This window comes from Hirundo rustica, chromosome 1, assembly GCF_015227805.2.
Source record: "Hirundo rustica isolate bHirRus1 chromosome 1, bHirRus1.pri.v3, whole genome shotgun sequence".
Lineage (NCBI taxonomy): Eukaryota > Metazoa > Chordata > Aves > Passeriformes > Hirundinidae > Hirundo > Hirundo rustica.
The window spans coordinates 124,322,380-124,345,763 of NC_053450.1; the positions used below are offsets into that span (position 1 = coordinate 124,322,380).

General features: G+C 41.5%; 1 protein-coding gene across 1 annotated transcript in view; it reads left to right on the forward strand.

Moving 5' to 3' along the window:
• Window positions 1-265: 265 nt before the first annotated feature.
• Window positions 266-23,384, forward strand: part of RAPGEF5 (Rap guanine nucleotide exchange factor 5) — a 159,260-nt gene continuing 136,141 nt past the window's right edge. Inside the window, exon 1 of the mRNA XM_040091093.1 lies at window positions 266-454. Within this exon, the coding sequence (XP_039947027.1) occupies window positions 266-454 (189 nt within the window). The remainder of the gene's footprint in view (window positions 455-23,384) is intronic.

Sequence of the window (23,384 nt, forward strand, 5' to 3'; positions counted from 1 at the left end):
CCTCCACCCTCCTCATTACCTGCACTTTATCACCGCCGGAGCCGCGGCGCGGGGCGGGAGCGGTGCGGGGCCGGCGGGGCTTCCTGCGCCGCTCCGGGGCCGCGCCGTGCGGGGGAAGGTGCGCGAGTGCTGCGCGCTGCGTGCGAGGGAGCGCCGGCCCGCCCGCCCGCCGTGTGCCTGCCTGTGGGTGGGAGCGCGGCCGGGGCTGCGGCTGCGGCCGGGCGGGCGAGAGGGGCTGCGCGCCGCAGCCCGGCAGGGATGCGGCATGGCCGTGGGCTCCGTGAAGATGCCTTCGCCGTGTGAGGGCGCGGAGCTGGCCCGAAGCTGGAGCCCCGGCGGCGGAGCCCAGGAGCCGCCGCCGCCGGTGCAGCTGCGGCAGAAGCTGCGGGAGCTGCCGGCGCTGCTGCGGAGCGGGCTGACGCTGCGGAGGAAAAGCGCGGCCGCCGCCGGCCGGGTGAGTGAGTGAGTGAGTGAGGAGAGAGCGAGGGAGCCGCCGGCGGCCCGGGGCAGAGCCCCCGCCCTGCCCTGCCCTGCCCTGCCCTGCCCGCCGGCCGTGCCCTCCCCGCCGGGCCGCGGTGCCCGGGGCAGGCGGGGCGGCGGCCGCAGCGCCCCCGGCCGGGCCGCGGTGCGCGGGAGGCCCCGGGCTCTCGGCCCCGGGCGGCGGCAGGGGCGGAATGAGGGAGGGAGGAAGGGAGGATGCCCGGGCAGCGGCCGGCGGCACCCCGGCACCCACCGGGAGAGGTGCCCTCGGGGGGCCCCGCCGGCCACCCCTGCCAGCTCTGGTGTAACATGAGACACCGGGGTGAGAAAGGGTCCCTGTCCCATCTCCGGGTTCCTCGAGTGGCTCTTCCCCTCCGTCCTTTTCCCCTCGTGGGGCTGATGCCTGCTCCGCGCGGACAGGAGGCACGGCGCGCCCGGGCTCCGACACCGGTGCACACGCGTGTTCCGGCAGCGAACTCCAGCGTGCCCTGGAGCCTGCGAAGCTGGGATGAAGTTGGGACGCACACACCTGGCCCTCAACCTCGCGTGTCTCCTGACAGTGAGGCTGTGGGGTCGGGTGGGCATCACCGAGATTCCCAGCTAAATTTCGCTCAATTTCACCTATTTTTCAAAAGGCTGGTGGTGTGTCTTCGCAGGGCAGTCAGTGCTCCGGTGAAGTGCAGTGTGACACTGCCGTGGCTGGGAACCGCAGTGGCGGGCAGCTGTTCACGGCTCTGAACTCTCCCAGTTGTGACTGGAGCCCTATCGGGGGTGGCACTGCCATCGGGCAGTCAATCTGGTCAGACCTCACTTGGAGGCCAACACTGAATTGTAACCCATCTCCTGAGCAGGCGAAATGAAGGGGTGGGTTTTTCTGCGTAGGGAACCAGGCGAGCTGCTGTTTTGTTTCAGTGCACTCACAAACACCTGCAGAGAGCTGGGGGGAAGTCAGCATGGTGTGTTGTTTGTACCCTCATCGAATTTGCAGTACTTTGCTCAAAGTACTTTGCAGTACGTTATTTACTATGTAAATAAATAAATTCTCTGCATGGGGAAGTTGTTGTGAAATATACCAGGGTGTGAATTTCAAAACAAACTTCCTGGGTGAATGCTTTGTTATAAGAGAATAAATAGGCAAGGAAGAGAATTGGGATTAAGGTAGGATATAAATTCACGGTAGAAGAGCTATTTTTGAGTAATGTGGATTCAGATTCCAGTTGTACATTAATTTCTTTCCTCCAGCACATTCAACACACAAAATAAAGACTAACCTGTATGGAGGTGCTTAATGTTTTTTATTGTTTTGGTGAATTAGTAATCCACCTGATTACAGTTCAAGTTGTCCGTGTGAACACAGAGCTAAGGGGATTCAGTTAAATAGCTAAGTCTTGCTTTGCCCTAGGAGCATGTTTGTGACAGATATCTTTCTTCCAATGAAGAAAGTCCTTTTCTGAATTGAGTGTGGTTTGTTCCTCCAAAGAAATGGAGTAAGTGTGCAGTGAGGAGGAGAGAAGCAGCACAGAACTGCTACTGGTAACAGCTTTAGTTCACAGGCAGGTCTGAAACACTGTTTTAACAAAACAAATTCATGACACTTCAGGGAGACACCATGCAGAGCAGCCTCAGGTTTACTCTCCTGGTTATTCCTCACAACTACTGAAAGCATTTGACAAGTGAGTGGTATAACAGTTACTCTGTAAATATTTGCTGTGGGTGAGTTAACACCCCGGTGAGAAGCCTGGGTAGCTCCTGGGTCATGCAGCTCCTCACTTGAGCTTGATGAAGCCTTGATTCTCTCTTGTTTCACAGAGTTCCAGCTGAGCATCTGCCTGCCAGCAGGCAGTGTGACAGCAAACCAGGAAACACAGTGTGACAGATTTAGTGGTGGTGTCACCTATGGCTTCACCTCCTGGTACCCTGTGGGTCATCTTGTAAAGTTTTTCTTGTACCATCTGTCTTGGTAGGAAGACTGGAGGGAGGATGGTGAATCTGTAAGACAGTCTGGAGTCAACCAGTGGATCTTCTGCTAGGAAGAAATGCTTTATTGTTAGGGTGGTGAGGCACCGCAAGAGATTGCCCAGAAGAGCCATGGATGCCCCATCCCTGGAAATGTTCAAGGGCAGATTAGATAGGGCTTTGAGCAACCTGGTCTAGCAGAAGGTGTCCCTGCCCATGCCAAGTGGGTTGCAGCTAGATTGTCTTCAAGTTCCCTTCCAAACCTATCCATTCTATGATTCTATGGCCTTGGAGCGGAGGGATATGCTGTACGGCTACAGCAGGACCTTCGGACCAGTGTCTTGTTCCCACATGGAGAATAGGAATGCTGTGCTCTGCTATCTCAGGGTTTGTAGGAACTACCCTGCAGATGGAATTACTCAGCAGCATAAGTGCCTAGTGGGGTGTTCCAAGAAGCAGGTCATACAAAGGGTCCATCAGAGTTGTTGATTCTCTTGTTCTTTTTGGAGAAAAAGTACGCACCTGAAGTGCATGGAGTGTCTCCCATGTGTGTGATCATCCAGGCAGCAGTTTGTTCTTGTTAATAGTACCCTGTGCTGGTTCCTGTCTGCTCTGTGCATGTGCCTTTCCCCCCTAGAAATGGACTTTTAGGGGCATGACACTTTTCACATACTTCTATTTAATATGAAGGATAACTTAAACCCTGAAAATGACAGTATTTGGGAGAGGAAAAGGATATGTTAGCAGAATAAAATGCAGCATTTTTTATACTTTCCCTTTTAAACATGCCCCTAGAATTCTAAAAGTCTTAAAATAAGGTTGGAGAAAGGAGTAACACAAACATATGAAACAAAGATTCCATTTTTTTCCCACCTCAAGAAAATATTTCAAGTTAATGCAAAGTTAATTTTCAGAGGGTTTTGTTTGCTTATGAAAAAAAAAAACAACTTAGTCTGTTCTTCCTCTCCGGTGACATTTTCTTTGTGCCTTTTCACTTGTTCAAACACCAAGCTGAGAGTCTTATTTGTCCAGCTGGTTTCATCAGGAGTGTTGCTCACTTAGGTGAGCTGTTTTCAAGTAAATGCTGACCAGCTGAAATCCTGGCTTGTTTAATTTCCTAGAAAAATATTATGAGCCCTGAACAGAGATTCTGCTTCTGATGCTGACTTGCTCAGGGACTGCCTGCAGTGCAGTTCGCTTCCACATCTATAAAGCACAGATAATCTACATGTGTGCATGCCTGGGGACTATGGATAATAAAATATAATGGAAGTGTTAAGGGTATTATAATTGTTTTAAGGATGTACTTCACTTCATGCTGTTCAAATACTTCCTGGGCTTCAGGGGAAAGGAAAGCATTGTGTAGTAGAGGGTAATATACATTAAAAGAATTGATTACATTTTGAAAATCAGTGTGGGGTGAAATAATTTTTTTCAATCTGTTTAGACATCTCAGTCCTTGGCCCTTTGCACTAGACTATCTGAAAATTGTGACCAGAGATGGGGATAATTGAAAATATAGTGGAACAAAATTAGATTTCCCTCTCAGTTCAGCAACCCCCAAACCTGGAGAGCAAATAGGTATTTTTTGCTTTCTCTGTTAGGATATGTCCAGTACTAATACATGCAAAGAACTTGGAGATGGAAAAGCACCTCGTAGAAAAAGCTGCAGTAACCATCCTGCTTGGATGTTTCTGTGCTGTGAACAGTAAACATGAATACACTCCACTGCTTCAGTTATTTAGATAAAACAAACGTCCAGTTCCTTGTCTAGGGGAGCCCAATATTTCTTTTAAAGCTCTTGAACTTTGAACTGTACATTGACCTTGTCCTTGATGGTGTTTTTTCTTAAATTCATTCTTAGGGCAGGTGTAGCACAGTTATCCAAGATGGCATGGATGATTCAATTGCATTTGCACAGTGAGCTGCCAGATGTAGGTTTTACTCATCATCCTCTGCTGGATAAAATAGCAGAAAATGACTCAACCTTTTGCTGTCATAGCTGAGTGTGTGTCAGAGCTTGTGCAGAGGCAGAGGAGGGATCTGTTGTAGTGGGACATCGCGCCCTGTGGAACCGTTCCCCCCTGCCGCGTCCTTTCTCAAAATCTCTGGAAAGACCCTTCTGTTTCCCAGTTTACCTCCTAGAGTTACGTGTTGACCGTATGTGTAGCAGGCATGAGTACTTTGCTTATGAACTGTCTTTGCTGCTCTTCCTGCTGCCTGTTACAGGTATCCTCTTCCCTTTTCTCTTGTGACTCATGATTAAATACTGTTCCATGCCTCTGGAAGCACCAGGAGCGAGATCCATCGTGCCAAAACTCTTTTTTACCGTGCTCAGTTTCATTCTTTATGGAGCTAATGCTGCTCCTGAGAGAGCAAGGAAGTGCTCAGAAGGAGGAGGAATTGTCTTACACACACACAGGCACACACCTTTTTAATCACCTCTTCCATTTTCTAGGTTCATATCTACACACAAATAAGTACTGTTATACATGAGCATCAGTGTTGCTCTTTGTCACAGTAATGGATCTGGAAAACCTTTTGGATGTCATGGAGTCAAACCCCATTACTCTGATATTGTGGAAGATCCTGCTGGTCTGTAGAAATTTTCATTGTGGGATATACCTTTTGGCCTGATCAAAGTTGAAGAGATACCATGACTATTTTCTCTTCTGAGACCTTGTAGTTACTTCTGTGAGGTTACTAGAGATCTTTGGCCAGACTGATGTTCTCAGACAGTCTCCACCTTAGCTTTGTTTTGAGCAGCTGCTTTGCTGTATGTTTGTCAGGACGTAAACTGACTGTAGGGTTACAGGTTGAAAATATACTACAAAAGCTGTGGTACAGCTGCTTAAAGTCTACATGAGTTCAGGGTGAATCTGGAGAAGTTCATGCCGGAGAAATGTATTGAGGATACATAATCCTCATCAGGCACAGAAGGTTCTGGAGCTGAAAATAGCTGGAGGGTTGGAGTGTATTAGGGATATCTATCTTGTATTCTGGCACTAGCAGCTGTCATGCTGTTGGAGACAACTCCTCTTTGGCAGAGGAAAAAAATCAAACTATATGCAATCTGTTTTAATTACTGAAGTATCAGATCCTCTCAACCTACACTCTGCTAAACTTTTCTCCATCTCCTGTTAGGATCTTTCAGTTTCTTATGTCATTCAAGTAGCTATTCTCTAATCAATTCATTTGGTAGCTGGGGAGACTAGTGTTGTTGATGAGGTTTTGCCAGGACATTAGAAATTGGCTGCTGGAAGCACTCAGAATTTACAGTCCTTCCTTCCATGGCTACATCATGGTTGATATTTAGGTTTTGATTGAGCCGGGCATATAGATCTGCCTCGTACCCAGATAATCCTCTCGCAAATGACTGACATTTATCACAGTGCATATCCTTGTTGGCAGCTTCTCATCTTCATGGTGCCTGCCTGAGTGACTTTGTATTCCATGCCGCTGAATTACACTCTTTTCCTAATATTACACTTCTTGAAGACTCCTAATCTTCCAGTACACCATGCTCTTTACATGGGTTTTGACAATACCTCCAGTTTTGTGCCATCAAGACATTTCATTAGCACCTTTATGCTCCTTTTACCTGTGTTGCTAATGAGAAAAGAAGAAAAAAAAATCATAATAATTTCTCTGGTACCTATGTTTATACTATAGAGACTTTAATTTTGACATTTCCTCTGCATTAGAAAGATGCAGTGATGTTTTGCATAGATTCTGTACTGGCTGAAATCAGCACACAAAAGTGTGGATTGACTCAGTGTGTTGGAATTTTTATTGTCAGAAGTATTATTGAAGTTGGCTGATTGATATAGGTGACATTTTGCTTTCAAGTCTGCCACAGAGGTTCTACTCAGTAACTTAATACCCCCATCATTTTAGCAGCTATTATGTGACTAAAAAAAGTTGTGGTAAGTAGTCTTGAATTTTTCCTATTGTAATCAGGATTATTAGGTATTCCTCCTAAATGTGTTCGGTTAAGAGAATTATCTTTCACATTATCATGTATAGTATCCTTAAACTTGTCAGCTCTGTGATTGGTGACACATGAAATATTGAGCAACAGATAAAATAGCTTTAACAACAGTGACCATGGCAGTTGGTGGGGAATTTCAGTGTCTCATGTGTTTATTTGCATAATAATTTGTTTTATAGTCAGTCTTCAGTGAACTACTAAATTGAGAATACTTCTTAATTAGCCCATGTGTTATGACATCTGAGAAATTATGCCTGGATTCGATTAACTACTGCTGAATGAAATGGAAAGCAAACCCACACTTCTGCCCTAGGAAGTAACCTAGTAAGTTTTTCAGAATGCAAAGCTATTTTTCTCCCTGAGGTTGGGCATTAGCCTGGTGGACAGGATGATGCCCACTGCCTGTGGTCTTACACTGGTGCTGGGGGTGAGGCTGGCAATTCCTGGACTGACATGTCAGCTGCTTTCTAGCATCCCTGGGAAAGTCCAGGTGCAGCACTAGCTGGTGCCGCTGCCAATGCATGGGGAATAGGTGCCATCATGTGGCTTGTGTTCATGGAAGCTGCATAAAATTGACACATATTTCTTGACACATCAAAAATGCAGCAGCTTGCTTTAAACTATGGGAGAGGTTCTGTTTCCTTTCTCTGCTTTGGTCCAGAGCACATCCTGATAAGGGTCTCTTTGACCTGCCTAGCATAAACCAGACTCGACTGTAACCCCTCTCTCATGCTGCAAATTGAGCTCCAGCTGAAAATACCTTGAGCTCATTCTGCCAGTGTTCAGTCTTTAAGTGTCTGTTGTCTTGTGTTGGAAATAAAGCCTTCAGTTAAGAACTGCAGAAGCAAGTTTGATCAGCCTTGCATGTTTTTTATCTGGTTGGACAAGGATCTCACTGGTTTCACTTTTGGTTTTGCTCCCCTTCCTAAGGGATGTAGCTTACAGGTCTTCAGATGTGGTACTGCTGTGTATAGCTTGGAAACTTATCAAGGAAGTCTATGTAGGAAATAAGATCAACTCCACTGGAAGTAAAATTAGTGTATTTGCAAAACTTCTGCTAGTGTTACATCCTGTTGAAATTCTTGATTTAAATGTGAGCTGATTGTCCCCTTACTTATAGGAAAATAAGCAAAATTCACTTAGTGGAATTGTATACTTTAATTTGCTTGGTTACAAACCTGTATTATTGGTTAATTCACACTAGATTTCCCAGCTGCCAGGGTGAATGAAGAACACTATACTGTACAATTATGACAAACTCTGTTAAGATTTGTATTCAGCTGTTGTTACTTGCATGTCCCCAGTGATTTGAATTCCATTTGCACCGTGAGGAAATTGCAAAACAAGCTGTGCATTTTTATGCTGATGAAAATGCTGAAAATAGACAGTGATAGCTTTTCAAAAGGAGAAAAGTTAAAAAAAAAAAAAAGAAAAAAAAAAAGAAAAAAAAAAAAAGGAAAGCAGAATATGCCGACTTTTCAACCCAACTCACAGAAACCGTTGTAATAAAGCAGATTTATGCTGATTATATAATAATTAAAGCAATATTTCACGTGTAGGAAAAGGAAGGTCCTTGTTCTTTATACTTATACTATGTAACTTATTCTATGTAACTTTATATTTATACTGTGTAATTTGGTCATTCAGTTCCAGGTGAAGTGCTCCTTCCCACCCTTGGTTTCTGCTCACCCCAGGCAGGTGCTGGGTGTAGCAGCCAGCGTATGAAGTGATGGCTCTGGTTGCAGACTTTTGGTCTGGCTCTGCTAAAGCACTTGAGCCCTGTGATGGGCCTGGCTGTATTTCTGTGCCTGATCACCAGGCGACTGCTGCAGGTCTGGTCACAGAGTCATCTCCTTGGGGTGTGAGCCATCTCCTGATAAGGGTCATATTAATGCTTAGAAAAAGAGCCTTAAGGTTGGTTTGGGCTCAGCATGGTGCTGTAGGGCTGGAAATCAAATGGGACACCTTGTACCACTGGGCAGGGTGAGGGTGCCCTGTTCTTCAGTAGTCTTTCAGGGCTGGCTTAGCTGGGCCATCCACTGCTCTATTCCCGTGCACAAACTCCTAAACACCCTTTTCCCCCAAACAAGGCTGCTTTGCAGATCCTGTAGGGTTCATGTGAATGGATCCATTTCAGTGGGATATTTTAGTTTGCTTTTTAGTGTATGCGGTATAAACTTTATCCATGGCACCTTTTTATTTAAACATTTTTTTGTTACACCTGTGGTTTTGACATGAGTTTAAGGCTAGAAAAGAAGTCAGTTGGGCTCTGAAGTTAAAATGGAAGCAGGATGCGAGTATTTGCAAATTCTAGGTTTAAAATGCAGTAGCTATTCCTAATTGTCATTATGTCTTTTATCTCAGTTAGATTATTGTTTGGTTTGGGTTAGTCTGACCTTGTAAAATGATCTTCTTATGGACATTGTATTAAGCTAGGGTAAATTATTAATTTAATAATTTAAATCCTATGGTATACAATTTTCTCTGATTAATTCCTTTTTTGAAAGATATTTTCCTGCAGAGAGACACAGTGGTCTGATTGATTAAAAGTCAATATCGTTTTTATAGTGGGAAAAGGAAATATTCTTCTGATTGAAGGAGAAAAAAGCTCTTCAATCTCTATGAATAGCAATAGATGTGTATTCATAGCATCAGTAAGGATCTTCTGCCTTCAGTTTTAGAACTGAATTAACCTATTAAATCTAAAAATTCCAGATGATTTCTAATGTTCCTTTTTGAAATACTAATTGTGAGGAATGCAACTTTTTTTTTTTTTTGCTTGTTGTTGAGGACATGGCTTTTCTTTCCCTGCTTCCTGAACCTCATACTCAAGCCTTTATGTAACTGAGATGCTCATGGGCTACACAAGTTAGAGCAATAAAGAAAGAAATAGTTGAGATCCTCTCCAGCAGTCTTCTGTTTTAATTATGGGGTGCATTTTATCTCTGTGTGTGTGTTTTATCATGGTAGCGTCTCCTGCAGCTGCCCCTCCTGAGCCTCTCTGCAGGGTGTGCATGTGTCAGTATCAGCACTGACTGTGGGATGAGTGGCACCAAGCAAGGAGGAGTGGCTGCTTGAAATGATACCACTGGTGGAAGAAATGTATGTCAAACCATGCCCTTCATGATGAAGTCGATGGTGTGCAGTTTGTAGGTCAGAATTGAGGAGGAGGAAATACTGCATTTTGGGTTAAAAAGTGAAAACTAAAATAAAAAAGGACCCCTCAAATCCCACAGAAAAACCCCAACAGAAAATGGAGGTCCAGGCCACTTGTGAACATCAAGAATTTATGATGTGGCTTGGGAGAGCGAGAGAGAGCAGGTGTTTGGGGTTTGTTTATACATTTTTTAAGATGATGAGCATTTAATTGTGGTTGTCTGGCCAAGTTCTCTCTAAGAGAGCTGGACCCAGTGGACCTAAAACACTTTGTAATTTCAGATGGATGTGGTAGTCATTTGCTGCGATAGACTGCTACTGCACACTGCCAAGCAGATGCTCCATTCCATCCCATAGGTGAATGCAGTTCAATGGCACATCAATTGATTTTTAAAATATAGAAAGGAGCGGGAAAAAAACAATGCACACACATGGTTAGCTTTGAAAGTTGTAAAGCTGTGATTTATTGGGTGGCTGAAGGGATGAGGCAAAAGTATCACTTAGATCTGCTCTGGATCCCAGTTCCTGCACAATCCAGTGCTTTGTTGTGGTTTGTCATTTCTGCAGTGCTTGAAGCCTCTTGGCAGTAAAATAAATCTGGGGGTGTGGGCTGAGAGTCTGATGCTGAATCTGTGTTGCAGGACAAACTGAGTTGTGTGGTGCTTGTTAAGGAAGGCCACGGGAGTTCCAAGCCCTAAAGGAGCAGAAGCATAATCTAGTAGTTAGCTGCCAAAGAAAAAGAAGAGGACACAAACTGTCCCAAGCTTAAGTGTGTTTTGACTTGAGCAGGATAGACTGTAACATCTGTCAGTGCTAGCACTGATTTGTGTGTGGGAATACTCTAAAGTAGCCTTCCTTGCATTTTGTTGGGAAAAAATTATTTAAGAAACAAAAATTAATAATCCTGTTAGATTTAACTCTTATAAACACTTTTGAAAACTTAAGCAGTTTAATTTCCATTCACAAAGAATGGCATAATCATGTTAAAGTTGGAATTTTGTTACTTGAAAAACTTATACTATGCATACCGCCTTAAAGTTATACTCTGCCAGCTCAAGAGTTTCTGCAAATGATTAAAAGACCTGTTCTCTTTATTCAACATGTATGAAAGAGATTGGTAAAAATCCTCAGCCTGTTGGAACACAGTAATTCATAAATAGCATATTTGTAATTGCCTTTGACAGCAATTACTGCAACAAAATACATAAAATTCAAAAAATAATAATGGTAGTCAAATTAATACCTCTTTATTTGTATTTTTACTATTGTGCTGAAGGATACAAAGAGGAACATTGAGCAGATGTTTAATTTCTTGTTTTATCTCATTAAACAAAAAAAATGAGTTTCAGATTAGTTTTACCAAAGCTATTTATCTAATTATGGCTTTCAGTGCACTTGAATGAATGGTTGCACATCAATAGGTCTCTTAGGTTGCCAGGACATGCATTAATATTGGTGAGTCTCCAAGCTGGAGTAGCAGGAGTGATGTGTCTTTGGTTTTCTTCCATCCAGATATCTGTCCTCAATTCATACAGTGTATGCCTAAACTGAGAATTTACCTGAAGGCTGCTTAAAGAGTCCCATTTATAAATTGATCATTTACCATTCAGTGTGGCAAAAAATATTTACACTATTACTACTGGTAGAGGTTTTATTTTAAAAAACCCAAAGCAATTCTTTCAGAGGAACCTGGAGTAGGTAAAAACGTATTGTAGTGGGTCAAGATGATGGTTTATCTAGTCCTGTATCCATAAGTTTTAAGGTTAGTGTAACAGGTAACGGTTTCAGCCATAAATAGAATGTTTCTTGTGATTGCAAGAAAGTGTGTGGGCAAAGGTTGTATTGTGTGCCTCTGTCACACTGTTTGTTTTGAGGTTTCTTTCTCTTTTCAAATAGTCAGATAGTTTATACTCTGATGCTGTGGGCTTGTTAACATTAACCACTTTAGTTACAGCTCTTCATGCACTTCTACAAATTCAGTCTTCTAATGAATCTGGATAGTGTTTTGTTTTCAGACTCATCTTGGAACACAAATTTACAAAACTTCTCTGCAGGGTTTCGTGATAATGACTTTACAAGGGAAGGAAAACTAAGTTTTGTTTAATTCTGTTGTTGATAAAAACATTTAGTTTTGAATATCTTACCTTTAATTTCAGTGACCTTTCCTCTGTTCATCAATACTTCTGTACATTTAACTTTTTATTCTTTTTAATGGCTGATTTTCAAGCAAGCAATTCCAGTCTCTCTAGATGAATCCTTCCGTGCTGTAATCATTTTTGTTACCTTGTTTTGAACTCTGGTTCTTCAGCATCCCTTTGAACTAGTGATGGCTTGTGCTGAATGTAATATTCTAGATGAGACTGCACCACTGTTTTATATAAATCATGCAATTTCCTCCCTCTCGCCATCATGTAGGATTTTCATCCTAGCAGTCTGCTGTCCTGGGGCCACTGATTAGTTCTTCACACAAAATATCTTCTCAGACATTCAGGTTGCTTTTTTCAGCTGATATAGTTAATTTAAAGCCATATAAATTATCAGCATATTTTTTCTTGCTTTTGATGTGGATAAACATAATTTAGCACTGTTAACTTGCCTACCTTGGCTAGATCCATTTGAAGCTGTTTATAGGCTTCTGATTGTGACTAAGCAACTTTGTATGAGCAAAATTTGCTTATCTTGATGCTGACATCCTAAATACATTTCATGAAACAGCACCCAGCCTAAGATACAATGTTGGGGCATCTTTGTATTTTCCTTTTCACAATGAAAACAGCCCATTTAATTCTGTTCTTGTCTTTGTTACTTCTGTGTTTTTGATCAACTACAATGTTTTGTCTACACATGAAGGACTGCTTTATCTTCCTTTGAGGAGTTTTCTGTTTTAGGGTGAGTCCATGCTGTCCTTGTTGAAGTTGGAGGTACAGCTGAAGAGTGTTTCTGTGTAGGTGGTCTCTGAACATACGAGAAAAGCAGATGATAGCACGTCAGTCTTGAGTTTGTCGCAACATGCTCTGTCAAAGGCTTTGCTGTTCTTCTAAGGAATGGAAGAATATTCATGACCAGTGAAGCTCCTGTTTGGTGGGTGGACAAGTGTTGGGAAGGCTTTCCACAGACTAGTAACCAACATCTTTGTTAAATAGTCTCTGAGCAGAGCTCTCTGCAAGAGTATCTCTTGACTCTGCTCCTATCAGTATTTTCTTTAAAAACTCTAGTGATCAAGTGTAGAATAAGTTGTTCTGAAATAGCTACTGCTTCAATACATCAAAAAAGAAAGAGCAGTGAGGAAAACTGCCGTTTTTTGTTCTTTTGAAAAGAATTTATTTTTATTTTTCTGCTTAGGCAACTTTATGGCAAAACTCCTACTAGGAACAAACCTAACAGGTAAACTAACAAAGACTTATGAAGGATGTCCCATTACAGGCATTTGTTCTCTATTCTTGTAAAGTACTTCATTAAAAACAGGGACACAAAATGTCTTTATAGTGAGTGGTCTTTTGCATTTAAGCAAAAAAGTGTAGCTAACAGAGCAACACTGCTATTAAATCAGAGTTGTGGTCTGATAAAAAAGTATGCAGACTTAGGCGCTTTGAGAATCCATTTATTTTGGGTGTAGAAAAGTACCTACTTCAGTTGTTTATTAATAGCAAAACATGTTACAAAAAATTTATGGCAGGATGGTAGGAGTCAATAAGAAAACATCATATTTGTCCCTTCTGTAAATAAAAATAATTCCAAGGAAACTATCCAGAGACAACAATTTCTTGTTAAAAACTGTCCCTCATCGCTGAAAAGCTAATGGTAAATTTTGTGACACTTCTGAACCTAGAAACCCGATTTCTTTTTTTTTTTAATTTGAGTAAGCAAGAAAAGAGACTGCATCTTTATCCCTTGCTTTAGCAGTTCTTCGTGTTATCTGACTTTTAGAAACTAAAATGCTAAACGCTGAGGGTCTGTGAGTCATCTTCTTTTCAGCCTGAGCCAACTCCATCTTCAGTATGTGTATGCTTGTTTCTTTATACCATGACTTTTTCCCTCCTAAGTTAGTCATTGTTATCTCTTGGCACAAGTGAAGAGGTTAAAAACGTCAATAAGCATGAGGCATGCTTAAAACATGCAAACAAACCTCCCATGTAATCTTCCAGCCCCCAGAGCGTTCCCATTCCCATTACTTTGTTTTCATGAACCCATCTGATCTTTTGATCATATCCTGATGGAGGGAGCAGGGAGATGAATTCCAAGGCACGGGTTTACTGACCAGGAATAATGTCCTAGAGGCCCTCTTCAGTTAACTTCTGCTGGTGTGTCCAGTTTCCAAAACAGACATTATGGCATTGCATAAAGAAAAAACAGAAAATAGATTATCTAGAGGTGAAAATTTTCTGTTGATCTTTTTTTGAAAGCTTTGCATTTTGAAGAAGTATCTCTGTATGTATCTACATACCAAAGAGTTTTGTAAGATCCTTTAAATTTTGGTACAGTTATTTCTGGTGCTGGAGAAGCGACCAAATAGGTAGTTAACCCATGGGGTTAGGCTGGTTTGGATAAAATGGATGAGCCCTTGGGGTTTGTGGTGGTCGTTCCATTGAGATAAGGAGGGTTTGAAGTCACCCCTGAAAAAACAATGTGGGAAAGGATGGAGCAGTGAGCAAGGTGATGAGGCTGGGCATCGGCTGTTTGTTGAAGGCAGAGTATCTCAAAATGAAGGCCTCTTACATTAAGTGGTGATTTGCCCTCAGTCTGCTCTAGGGGCAGAGTTTAACCCCATGGGTCACATGTCTTTGCTGCAGAATAAGTGATTGAGATGGATGAGCTTTGGAGATTGTCATGGTGAAGAGGTTGGAAGAATCTGAACATTAATTACCTTCTTTATCCAGGCTGCTTTGGTGAATTGACGAGAGTAAACTGAGCATCCCAGCAGTCTGTTAGGACATCACTGACATTCTTGCTTTTTGTTAGTGCTCATGGAAACATGGAGCATCTCTGCTACTCTCTGACAGATCAGTCACTGTGGGGGGAATAATGGCATATATTAATCTTTTGGATAATTTTTCTTCCCTGATTTCAATCTAAATTATAATTTTTCAGTGCATATTGCTTGAAACAACTTTTCAAGACGGCAGTTCCCCGTCTCTCCCACCTCCTGCTTTGTGTAGGTCAGAAAACATTTGCTGACTTAAAATTATATTTATTAGTGACTTTTAAAACTGAGTAGGCTGGTAACTAGGATACAGTGGGTAAGTGGAAGGAGGGTAGCAGCGTATTGAAGCGATCAATGTTACAAGCATTGGATGTGATGCCGAATATTGGGGAATAAGTGAGTTAATTCTGTTTGCCCCCAGGCCTGAAAAAATGTGGTCAGTCTTTACCTCCTTTAATTCTCATGGGACAAAGCACTACTTCAAGGATCTTAGGATAAAGATTTAACGTGGTGAAGCAGAAGAAGGTGGCTCAGTTCTATGTTTTTGCTTTCCATGGATACACAAAGGAGGACCCTGAAGAGTCCTGGACACTGGTGTGTGTGGTAGGACAAGAAGGGTGCAGCTTCAAGTAGCACTTGAAATGCGTGAGGTGCTCCTTAGTCTGGTGACCAGAAGCTCCTCCAAGTGTACTGTTCCCAGCGCTGGCTGCCAGGCCTGGCCATCCTCAGGTGGTGGAAACGTGACCCTGTAGAGAAAGGCAGTCAGTCATGTGTGAGTCCTTTCCTCTGATTGTACTACGGCATCAGCAGATGGTTCTGCTGGCTCTTTGGGGTTGCTCTGTCAGGATACACTCAGCCATGCTTTGGCTGTGAGTAATGCAGAGGCTATTCTGCTTTTCTTTTGTATGCCCTGTTCACACAACTGATAAGTAAGCTTCTGTTCACACTGTATCCCTCTGGTTCTCTCTTACGTGTCCTAATGAGTATTTCTTTAAAAATAGTTACAGTGCTACTGCTCCTGTCCCCAGTGAGGGATGAGGTGCTCTCCTGGGTGGTTATCTCAGATTCTGCAGGTGCAGGCTGTGGATACTACCTCCTGTGTATTTTGAAACAGCCTTGAAAAAGTCATCCACATCTTTCAAGCCAAAAGGCTTCTGGTTTAAAACAACAGTTCCTCTGGAGGACTAATTTTCCTTTCAGCCCCTGATGTACAGAGATCTTTTGAAATCTTAGAGAGTTCAACCTCTTTGTCAAGAGACACATCTTACACAGACGTGTGTTCAGTTTCATAAAATTTCACAATTCACCTCAGATCCCTGCTTTGCTGTAATACTGTGGACTTTTATCCACTGCACACATGTTTTTCATGCTAATTTAGACTAGCTGTTTTTTTCTTTTGCATATGCCTTTGAGTATAAGATTGACTGGGATATAGATATCATATGGTGGGACTTCTGTTGGGATGGAAAACTAGATAGTATTTGCAAATGTAATTAAAGGTTAATTAATTCAGATAATCAGACATAGAAAGTAGAAAAATCTTCTAATTCTTTGACTCAAATTGTGAAGGTTTTTTTCTATATATATATATATTTTAACAAGGAGAAATGTGCCTTATGAGTCATTTAAAGGCTTTGTAATGCATTAAAAAAGGATGGAACAAAGGGATAAGAACTTTCTGCTTTATATGCCAGGTCTAGTTTTGCTGGAGGGAAATGATTGACGTCATAGGGGACAAGAGACTGATGTGGTACAAATTCAAGCAAGATTTGTTATTTTGTTTGTTTAGTTAGGCTGCCTAAAATAGATTTTTCATAGGTAATTTCTCCACAAAAGGTTTAGTGCAACACAGTTTAATAGATTCTGTAAATTTTGAGTGGGGTTATCGTCTCAGAGGATGTTAATTTTGCAACAGTATCTTGTCAAATTTTGTGGCTTTTGTCTTAAACTGACTTTGGCTGTACATCTAAATGTGGTCTAAGCCTGAGGAGATGTGCAGGGATCACTTCTGAAGGCCCATGCTGTCTTGAAAATAAATAATAAACAGAGAGATAATATCATTAGAGATATTAATGACAGAGAGCCCTAATATGGCACTTTCTATTAATGACATTTTCAAAATCTATTGTTGGACCAAGGCCCTAACTTTTAAAACTGCAGATCAAAAAGAGAAAATTCCCTGGTACCAGTCAGAAAATCTCAAGAGATAAAGAAAACCCTTCCACTTAGGCATCAAACTTCCTACAACAGTATGAAGAAGGACTTGTAGGCTTAACTAAATTTAGAATAAGTAAATCTGCAGCATGAAAATTCAAAATAATGCAGCATAAGCCTGATGCGACATATCCATGTGCTAGTATTATCAAATGTGTGCAGATAATTGTTTATATGAATAAAGAATGAAAATAAATACATATATCAGAAGAAAGGCAGGTCATTAAATTTAGGGGTGAAGAATATAATTAAGGAAATCTGCCTCATTAGGGTGGAAGTCTTGCCTCACTTGAAAGGCTGTGCTCCTTTCTTGAACCTATTTTCACAAAGGAGGTTCCTGTCTAAAAATGCCTGAACTGTATCTGTGGCCTTGTGGGGGTGCTTAACACGTCTTTTACTTTCTTATGAGATTAATTTGCACAAGATATGTAATTTGTATTATTTGGTTTTGATTTTATCATACTAAGTAAAATTTCCATCTCTTAGCTACTTGACACTTGCACAGTTTTACTGAGGCAAAAAAATACACAAAACTCATCTGTGTCTTGCATATATATTTTCTGATTCTGTAACCTCTCAGTCTGGTGAAAGCTAAATTTACCTAAGCAGCTTTTAGTGGTTGCTCATATATTCTAGACTCTTCATGTTCTAATCATATTCCATATCTAATGGTTATTGCACGTTACTTTCCACATTGCTCTCTGCACCAAGCGGTTGGGATTGAATGACAGACGTGCAGTGGTTTCTGCTACATTGAAAAATACAGATATTTTTGAATTGCCTTGTGTCTCAGGTCCCTTCCCATCTCAGAGGTGACAAGCCTCCCTTTAGGGTGGTTTGCACTTGGGTTTTCATTTATTCCTGCTTTAATGGCCAGAATAAAGATTTGTGAGGTGATCAGAGTTAGTACAATCTCACTCTGCAGATGGTTTGAAGGTGCTGGTAGCTGAGTTCCAAGTATTTCTGAGGCTTTGCCAAGAGCAGTTGGGGAGTTTCTCATCTATCTACTTTGCCAAAAAAAATTGCTTTTGTGATCTAAGGGAGAACTTTATTCTTTCTTTGTGTATTGATTGTTTTTAGCCCTCTGTACAGTGAGGCCTTGACTGCTTCGTGAAATTAAGGTAGTTAAGCTTTAATAGTTTTCCTACAAAAAAGTAAATTACAGCTGTTCTTCTGGAAGTGGTTAAGAACTCCCACTCTCCGGTTCATAGTAGGTTGGCACTGGCTTGTGCCAAGAGCTACTGTCAGTAAAATTATTATTGTTCCCAAGAGGTCACGTAACGGAGCGCTGCCAACACAAACCACAGCACTGCAGATTCTCAAACTGTTAAGGCTGTAACGCAAAATTCTTTAAGCAGAGCTTGTTCACCCACCCTCAAGGCTGCTCCTGCTTTAGGAAAACCTCAGAAGCAAGAAAAGCAGAGGTTGGCAGTTTTACTCTAGATTTGTTGTGTTTTAAACGTCCTATAGGTATTTGAACTTAGAGTGGGACTGCCCTGGGTACATGGAGGAGAGCTTGCGTGCTTCTAGCCCTTAGCTGGTAGCAGATTTTTTCCAGTGGGTCTCAAAGTGCTTCAGAGTGCTCATGGTCATTCCCATTGCGTGGGAAGGGAAATGTCTCGCTGAAGATTGCGACCACACCACGTTCAGGAATAAAACTGAGGTACACTGAACAGTCTGGTGCTTTTCCCAGTGGGCCACTTGGTCTCCGCGAAGTCAGAAAATCAGTTTCTCAGAAAAAAAGAGGAAATAGTTTGAATGTCTTGTACCAGAAAGGAGTAACTGGGCTCTCCCAGTAGGAAAAAGGTTTGGGAAGTTACTGGGTGACCTATCTTTTGTGCAGGCAGTGGTAGAAACAGAGCTCTCTGGGAGCAGGGATGTTAAAAACATACCTTTGTGCACTTCTAAACCCAATCATGGACAATCTGTGTGCAGCCTATTAAAAGAAAATTTTAAAAAGTTACCAGAAAAGCATTTTTCAAGTAGTAAATTAATGCAGTTTACCGAGAGGAATTTTTATAAATCATAATCAGAGCACAGAATTTTAACTTTGTCTTTTTGTACTTGAAACATTAAAGATACTTTAGCTATTGAAAACTATAAAACAGTTTCTTTAATTACAAATTGCTTCTGAATGAATTAAGATTTTAATGGATTTTCTTATTTGCTATTATATGCACTCTATATTGACATTTTTAGTCATTTTTCGTCATCGTTCACAGCTGATTTGCTGAATATTTGCTAGTATTTGGGGTTTTGTTCCTACATCTGTGTTCACTGAAATAGCTGCAGCAATCTTGAATATTTTTGCCCTTCTGCTGTTTGCTAGAATTCTTGTGGCAGAGGTGAGCATTCTTGCAGCTGGGTTATGAGGGCAGATCATCAGGAGGCTCCTGAGCCTGTGCTGGCAAAAATCAAGTATCCAATCACACTGGTTTTGCCTGACACCAGAGAGGGGGGTGTTTGAACTTACGCTTACGTGGTGGGTGCTTGGTGGTGACAGGCGAGATGAATCACTTCATTGATTGTCTGCTTTAAAACTTTTATTATATTTAATCTCTGAAAAACATGGCTTGCTGAAGGCCAGGTTCTGGCACCAGTATTATCTGGAGTAATGTTGACAGCTGGGGGATGTCAGCAATTGAGACCTGGCACAGTGGGTAATGTGACTGGGAAAAGTTTTGGTGGAATGCTAACATGAAAATATGTGATTCTAGGAGCCTCTTTTTCACACAGAATGCACCTAGAAATGTACTTCTGGTTGCCCTGAAGCTCCACAGACTGTTTCTCCCATGCCTGTTGGACTAGCAGAATTAAATAGTCTGGGAGTGATAGAGCAGGAGACAACTACTGAATTATCTGGGTGCTAAGGGAACTCCAGGAGGTTGTTTGGTCCAATTCCTGCTCTGTTCAGGACAAAATTCAGAGCCTGAGAAATTGTGCAGGATGCTGTCTGGTGAACTTACACAAACTCCAGGAAGAAGATTTTACAACCTGAGCATTTATTCTTGTGTTTGACACACAATTTCCTCATAAATTTCTTTTTTCTAATACATGCTTGTAAGTCAGGCTTCCTGGCTTTCAGAATGCCTTTGCTAAGTAGATGTGCCATTCTGCTTGCTTTTTTTTTTTTTTTTTCTTTCATTTGGAAATGTGTCATGAGAAGGTATTTTGCTGGCAACACAAGAAATATGTCAACAGAGGTACTTTGAAAAGCTTTTAAGTATGCAGACAATCTGCATTTTCCTACTCCTGATCTCTCTTTTAACTGTTTTGCTGGTGTCTTCATTTATATTTACCTGAAAATAAACAGTAACCTGTCACTGGGAACATTGTTTTAGTTGCAATGTGAAATATCCAGTGCACATTCTTTTGAAAGCTCCAAATAGTGTACTATCAAATTATAACTTGCATCATTAGAAATATTAGCTGTTACAAAAATTTTAGCAAACACTAAACCCTCCTACCCATCTTCTCTTATGTGCTGACCTCCAGATCAAAACCAGACGAGATGCTGGTGGCCAGGGACACAAGGGTAGATGACAAAGACCATCTACTGTATTTATTAGGTTCCAAGTTTTAAAAAAATATAAGTACAGCAATATTGCTAAATGTTTATGGTAGCAGTCTGTACAGTGCCTGTTTTGTACTGGAAGAAAGGGAGGATACTGCCTTCCTGTGAAATGTTGCTGACAGCCAGCAAGAGTGAAATGCACTGGGAATTTTGTAAGGTAGCTTTAGGAAATGTATGGCTGAACTGGCAAACTAGAGCACAAATGCTGCAATAAAGTTTAGTTAGCGAAAGAACATGAATAGACAATTAAGTGTACTCTGCATATTTTAATGTTACATAAAACATGATAAAGAGCAATAAAATTCTGATTCTTTTCATAATTAATGAAATCTTATTGCAAACACTGCATTAGTATATGAGTTGAAAATGTCCATTCTCTTTCTTTATAAGAAAGAGAAGTCTTGTTTAAACTCTGTTTCTGTATTACAAACTATGCCCATGCACAGTTGTAGATGACATGGGAATTGTCTTTTGCTTCAGCTGATGCATTTATGTGAACATGGAGCTGGAAGTGAAGTTCCCCATTGCTGACACCCTTGAATTTTGTACTGTCATTTTCTGTGAGCGTAGTTAACTTCCTTTGTATGTTGACAGAGCAGTGTCTCTGCTCTGTCAACATGAAAAGGATTTATTAGACTTGTTTTATGCCATCGTTCCTTGGATAGTTTTAATTTAGCATAAACAAGTGCTTCCTCTGAGCACAGCTGTCCCTCCCTGCCTCCCTCCATGTCCCACAGGCTTCTCCTATGCCCCTGCTGCTCGCCTTGCTGGGGATCGTGTTTGTGTGATCCCCAGTGACCCCACTGAGGGAAACCATCCCTGCTGAAATGAATCTCTATTTAATGAGCCGATTCAAAGCCGTTGGTCCTTCAGCTTGGTTCAAAGCATGGCTTCATGGACACGCTTGGAACACAAAGGAGGAGAGTGGCAGGAATGGGAAGCGGAAGCAGGAGGTGTAGAGAGGACATGACCTGCTTGTCAGCAGCCTCATTTCAGGGTACTTAATCTGATCATGGAACTCATCATTAGCAGGAGGGTTGCTGTCTCCTTTCTTTAGTAACATAAAGTTCCTAACCAAGGCATCCCCTTCTGCCATCTCACCGCTCTTCCCTTTCTCTCAGTCTGGGTGGGTGTCAGGATCCTGCAGCTTTATAGCTTTATTTGAGGCACAGGATACAGATGGAGGAGCCTGTATTGGTGCCTTCCTGAAGCTGGAGTTATCCCAGGATTTTTGCCATGGTAGGACTGAGGAAGAGGGAGGAGAGAAACCAGCCAGCCCTTCCATATTGCCTTCTATGATATTCTTTTCTATTCTTTACCTTCTTTTAGGCATAGAGAAGGACACTGAAAATAAATTTTGCTCTTGGTCACTAAATTACACTCCTTGTTAGGTTCCAGAGACTTTGAAAATGGATGGTTTATGCCAGATTAAGTAAAAAATAGTTTTGTTTGAAGCACAAACCCATTCAGCCATATAGTTTGCTAGGTACTGGAAAAATAAAGAAATGCTTCTAAATGCATAGCTTTCCTAACTGTCACTGTCTCAGAAATTAGTCTTTAAATATAAAGAACACTGCTTGTCGTTGCAAAGAGCATCCATTTTCTTGTCACTTTCCTTTCTCTTTTGGAGGAAGTGAGAATGAACCATGAGTTGTGGGTTTCCCCTTTGAGAAATAACTTATTTTGTAAGTTCTTTTTATACAGAAAACAGATGACAATACCCCCTTGGTTTTCTTTCATTAATGACCCATTTGGGTTTCTCCAGAGAGCTCTTCAGGCTCATCTGGGAACCCTAAATTGCAAGATTTGCTGAATACAGATTTTTCTTTTTACAGCTTTTTGACCTTTTTATGGTACACCAAAGTATATGAAGTTTAAGATGGTCAGGAGAAGATCTTCCCTTATAAAAAAGATCCTTTTAAAAGGGTTTTATATTTAATCTTAAATAAATATTAATGCAGAGAACTGTCACATTGGTTGTTCTTCATTACCCGTGAATTCTGACAGTGGGCTTCAAGTGGAGCAGTGGGGGAAGGTTGTTTGTTACAAATATTATTGGCAGAAAGTCAGGCATATTCTACGTTTCATATGAATGATATCCGCTGAAAGTCAGCTAGCTTCCCAACCAACTCTGCTTGCTGTGCCTTAGCAACAAGAAAAAAAATCTGTTGCCACATGGAAACGGATTGGGATTCATGACAACACTCCCTTATATCTAGCCACCTTTGAACAACGGTAGTGTTTCATCTACTAAACACAACACCCATGTCTTACTTCTGCTTAAAACAACTATCATTTAGACAGTAGCAAGTGATGTCAAATGCAAAAAATTCAAAGGTGGCAAAGTGCTAAGTCATACTGTTCAGTAATTTTTTTCTCCCTTCCCCCATTCCTTGCTTGGCACGAGTGAGCACTGGGAATAAATGAGCATTTTCTCCTGCAGAAATTACTGCCTTCTTGTGTTGCAGGTTGAGGAGGGTGTGCCAGGCAGGTACAGCCGAGCTTTGTTTCAGGACTTGTGTTCAGATCAGGGCTAGAGTGGAAACTCTCTAATTACTGTAGCTGCTTGTTTTTAGCAACTCCAGCAAATTTTTTTGATAAAAAAACCCCCATAGGTTTCTATCAGTTGTAACAGTTGCTGTGGTTTCTGTCACTCTTATGGCATCATCATTGTCATGGTTCATAATGAGAGAACAAAATCTGATTGAGACACAAATAATTACTTTTTGATTTGTGCGTTGAGTAGGAGACAAGCCTGAGGGAAATTAAATAAATAACTCCAGTGGATTTTTAAAATTTTTCCTAAGCCACTGTATTCTTAGAGCTGAATGATCATTGGAGAGAAAAGTACAATCAGGTGACTGTTTTTGAGAGTGAATTTGTGTTCAGCTTTGTTTGTGATCCTTTTCCATACACGCTCATGGTTGGAATATGAAAAGTTTCCAGCATGAGTACTTGTGAAAGTATATTTTAGGTTTGGATGCTTGAATTTTGTTGGATATGTGTCTGAATATATAATTTCCTTTATGGTCACATTAGCCAATTTAGGGTTGAGGTGTTGAGTAGTTGCAGAAATCCCCCTGTCAGGCAAT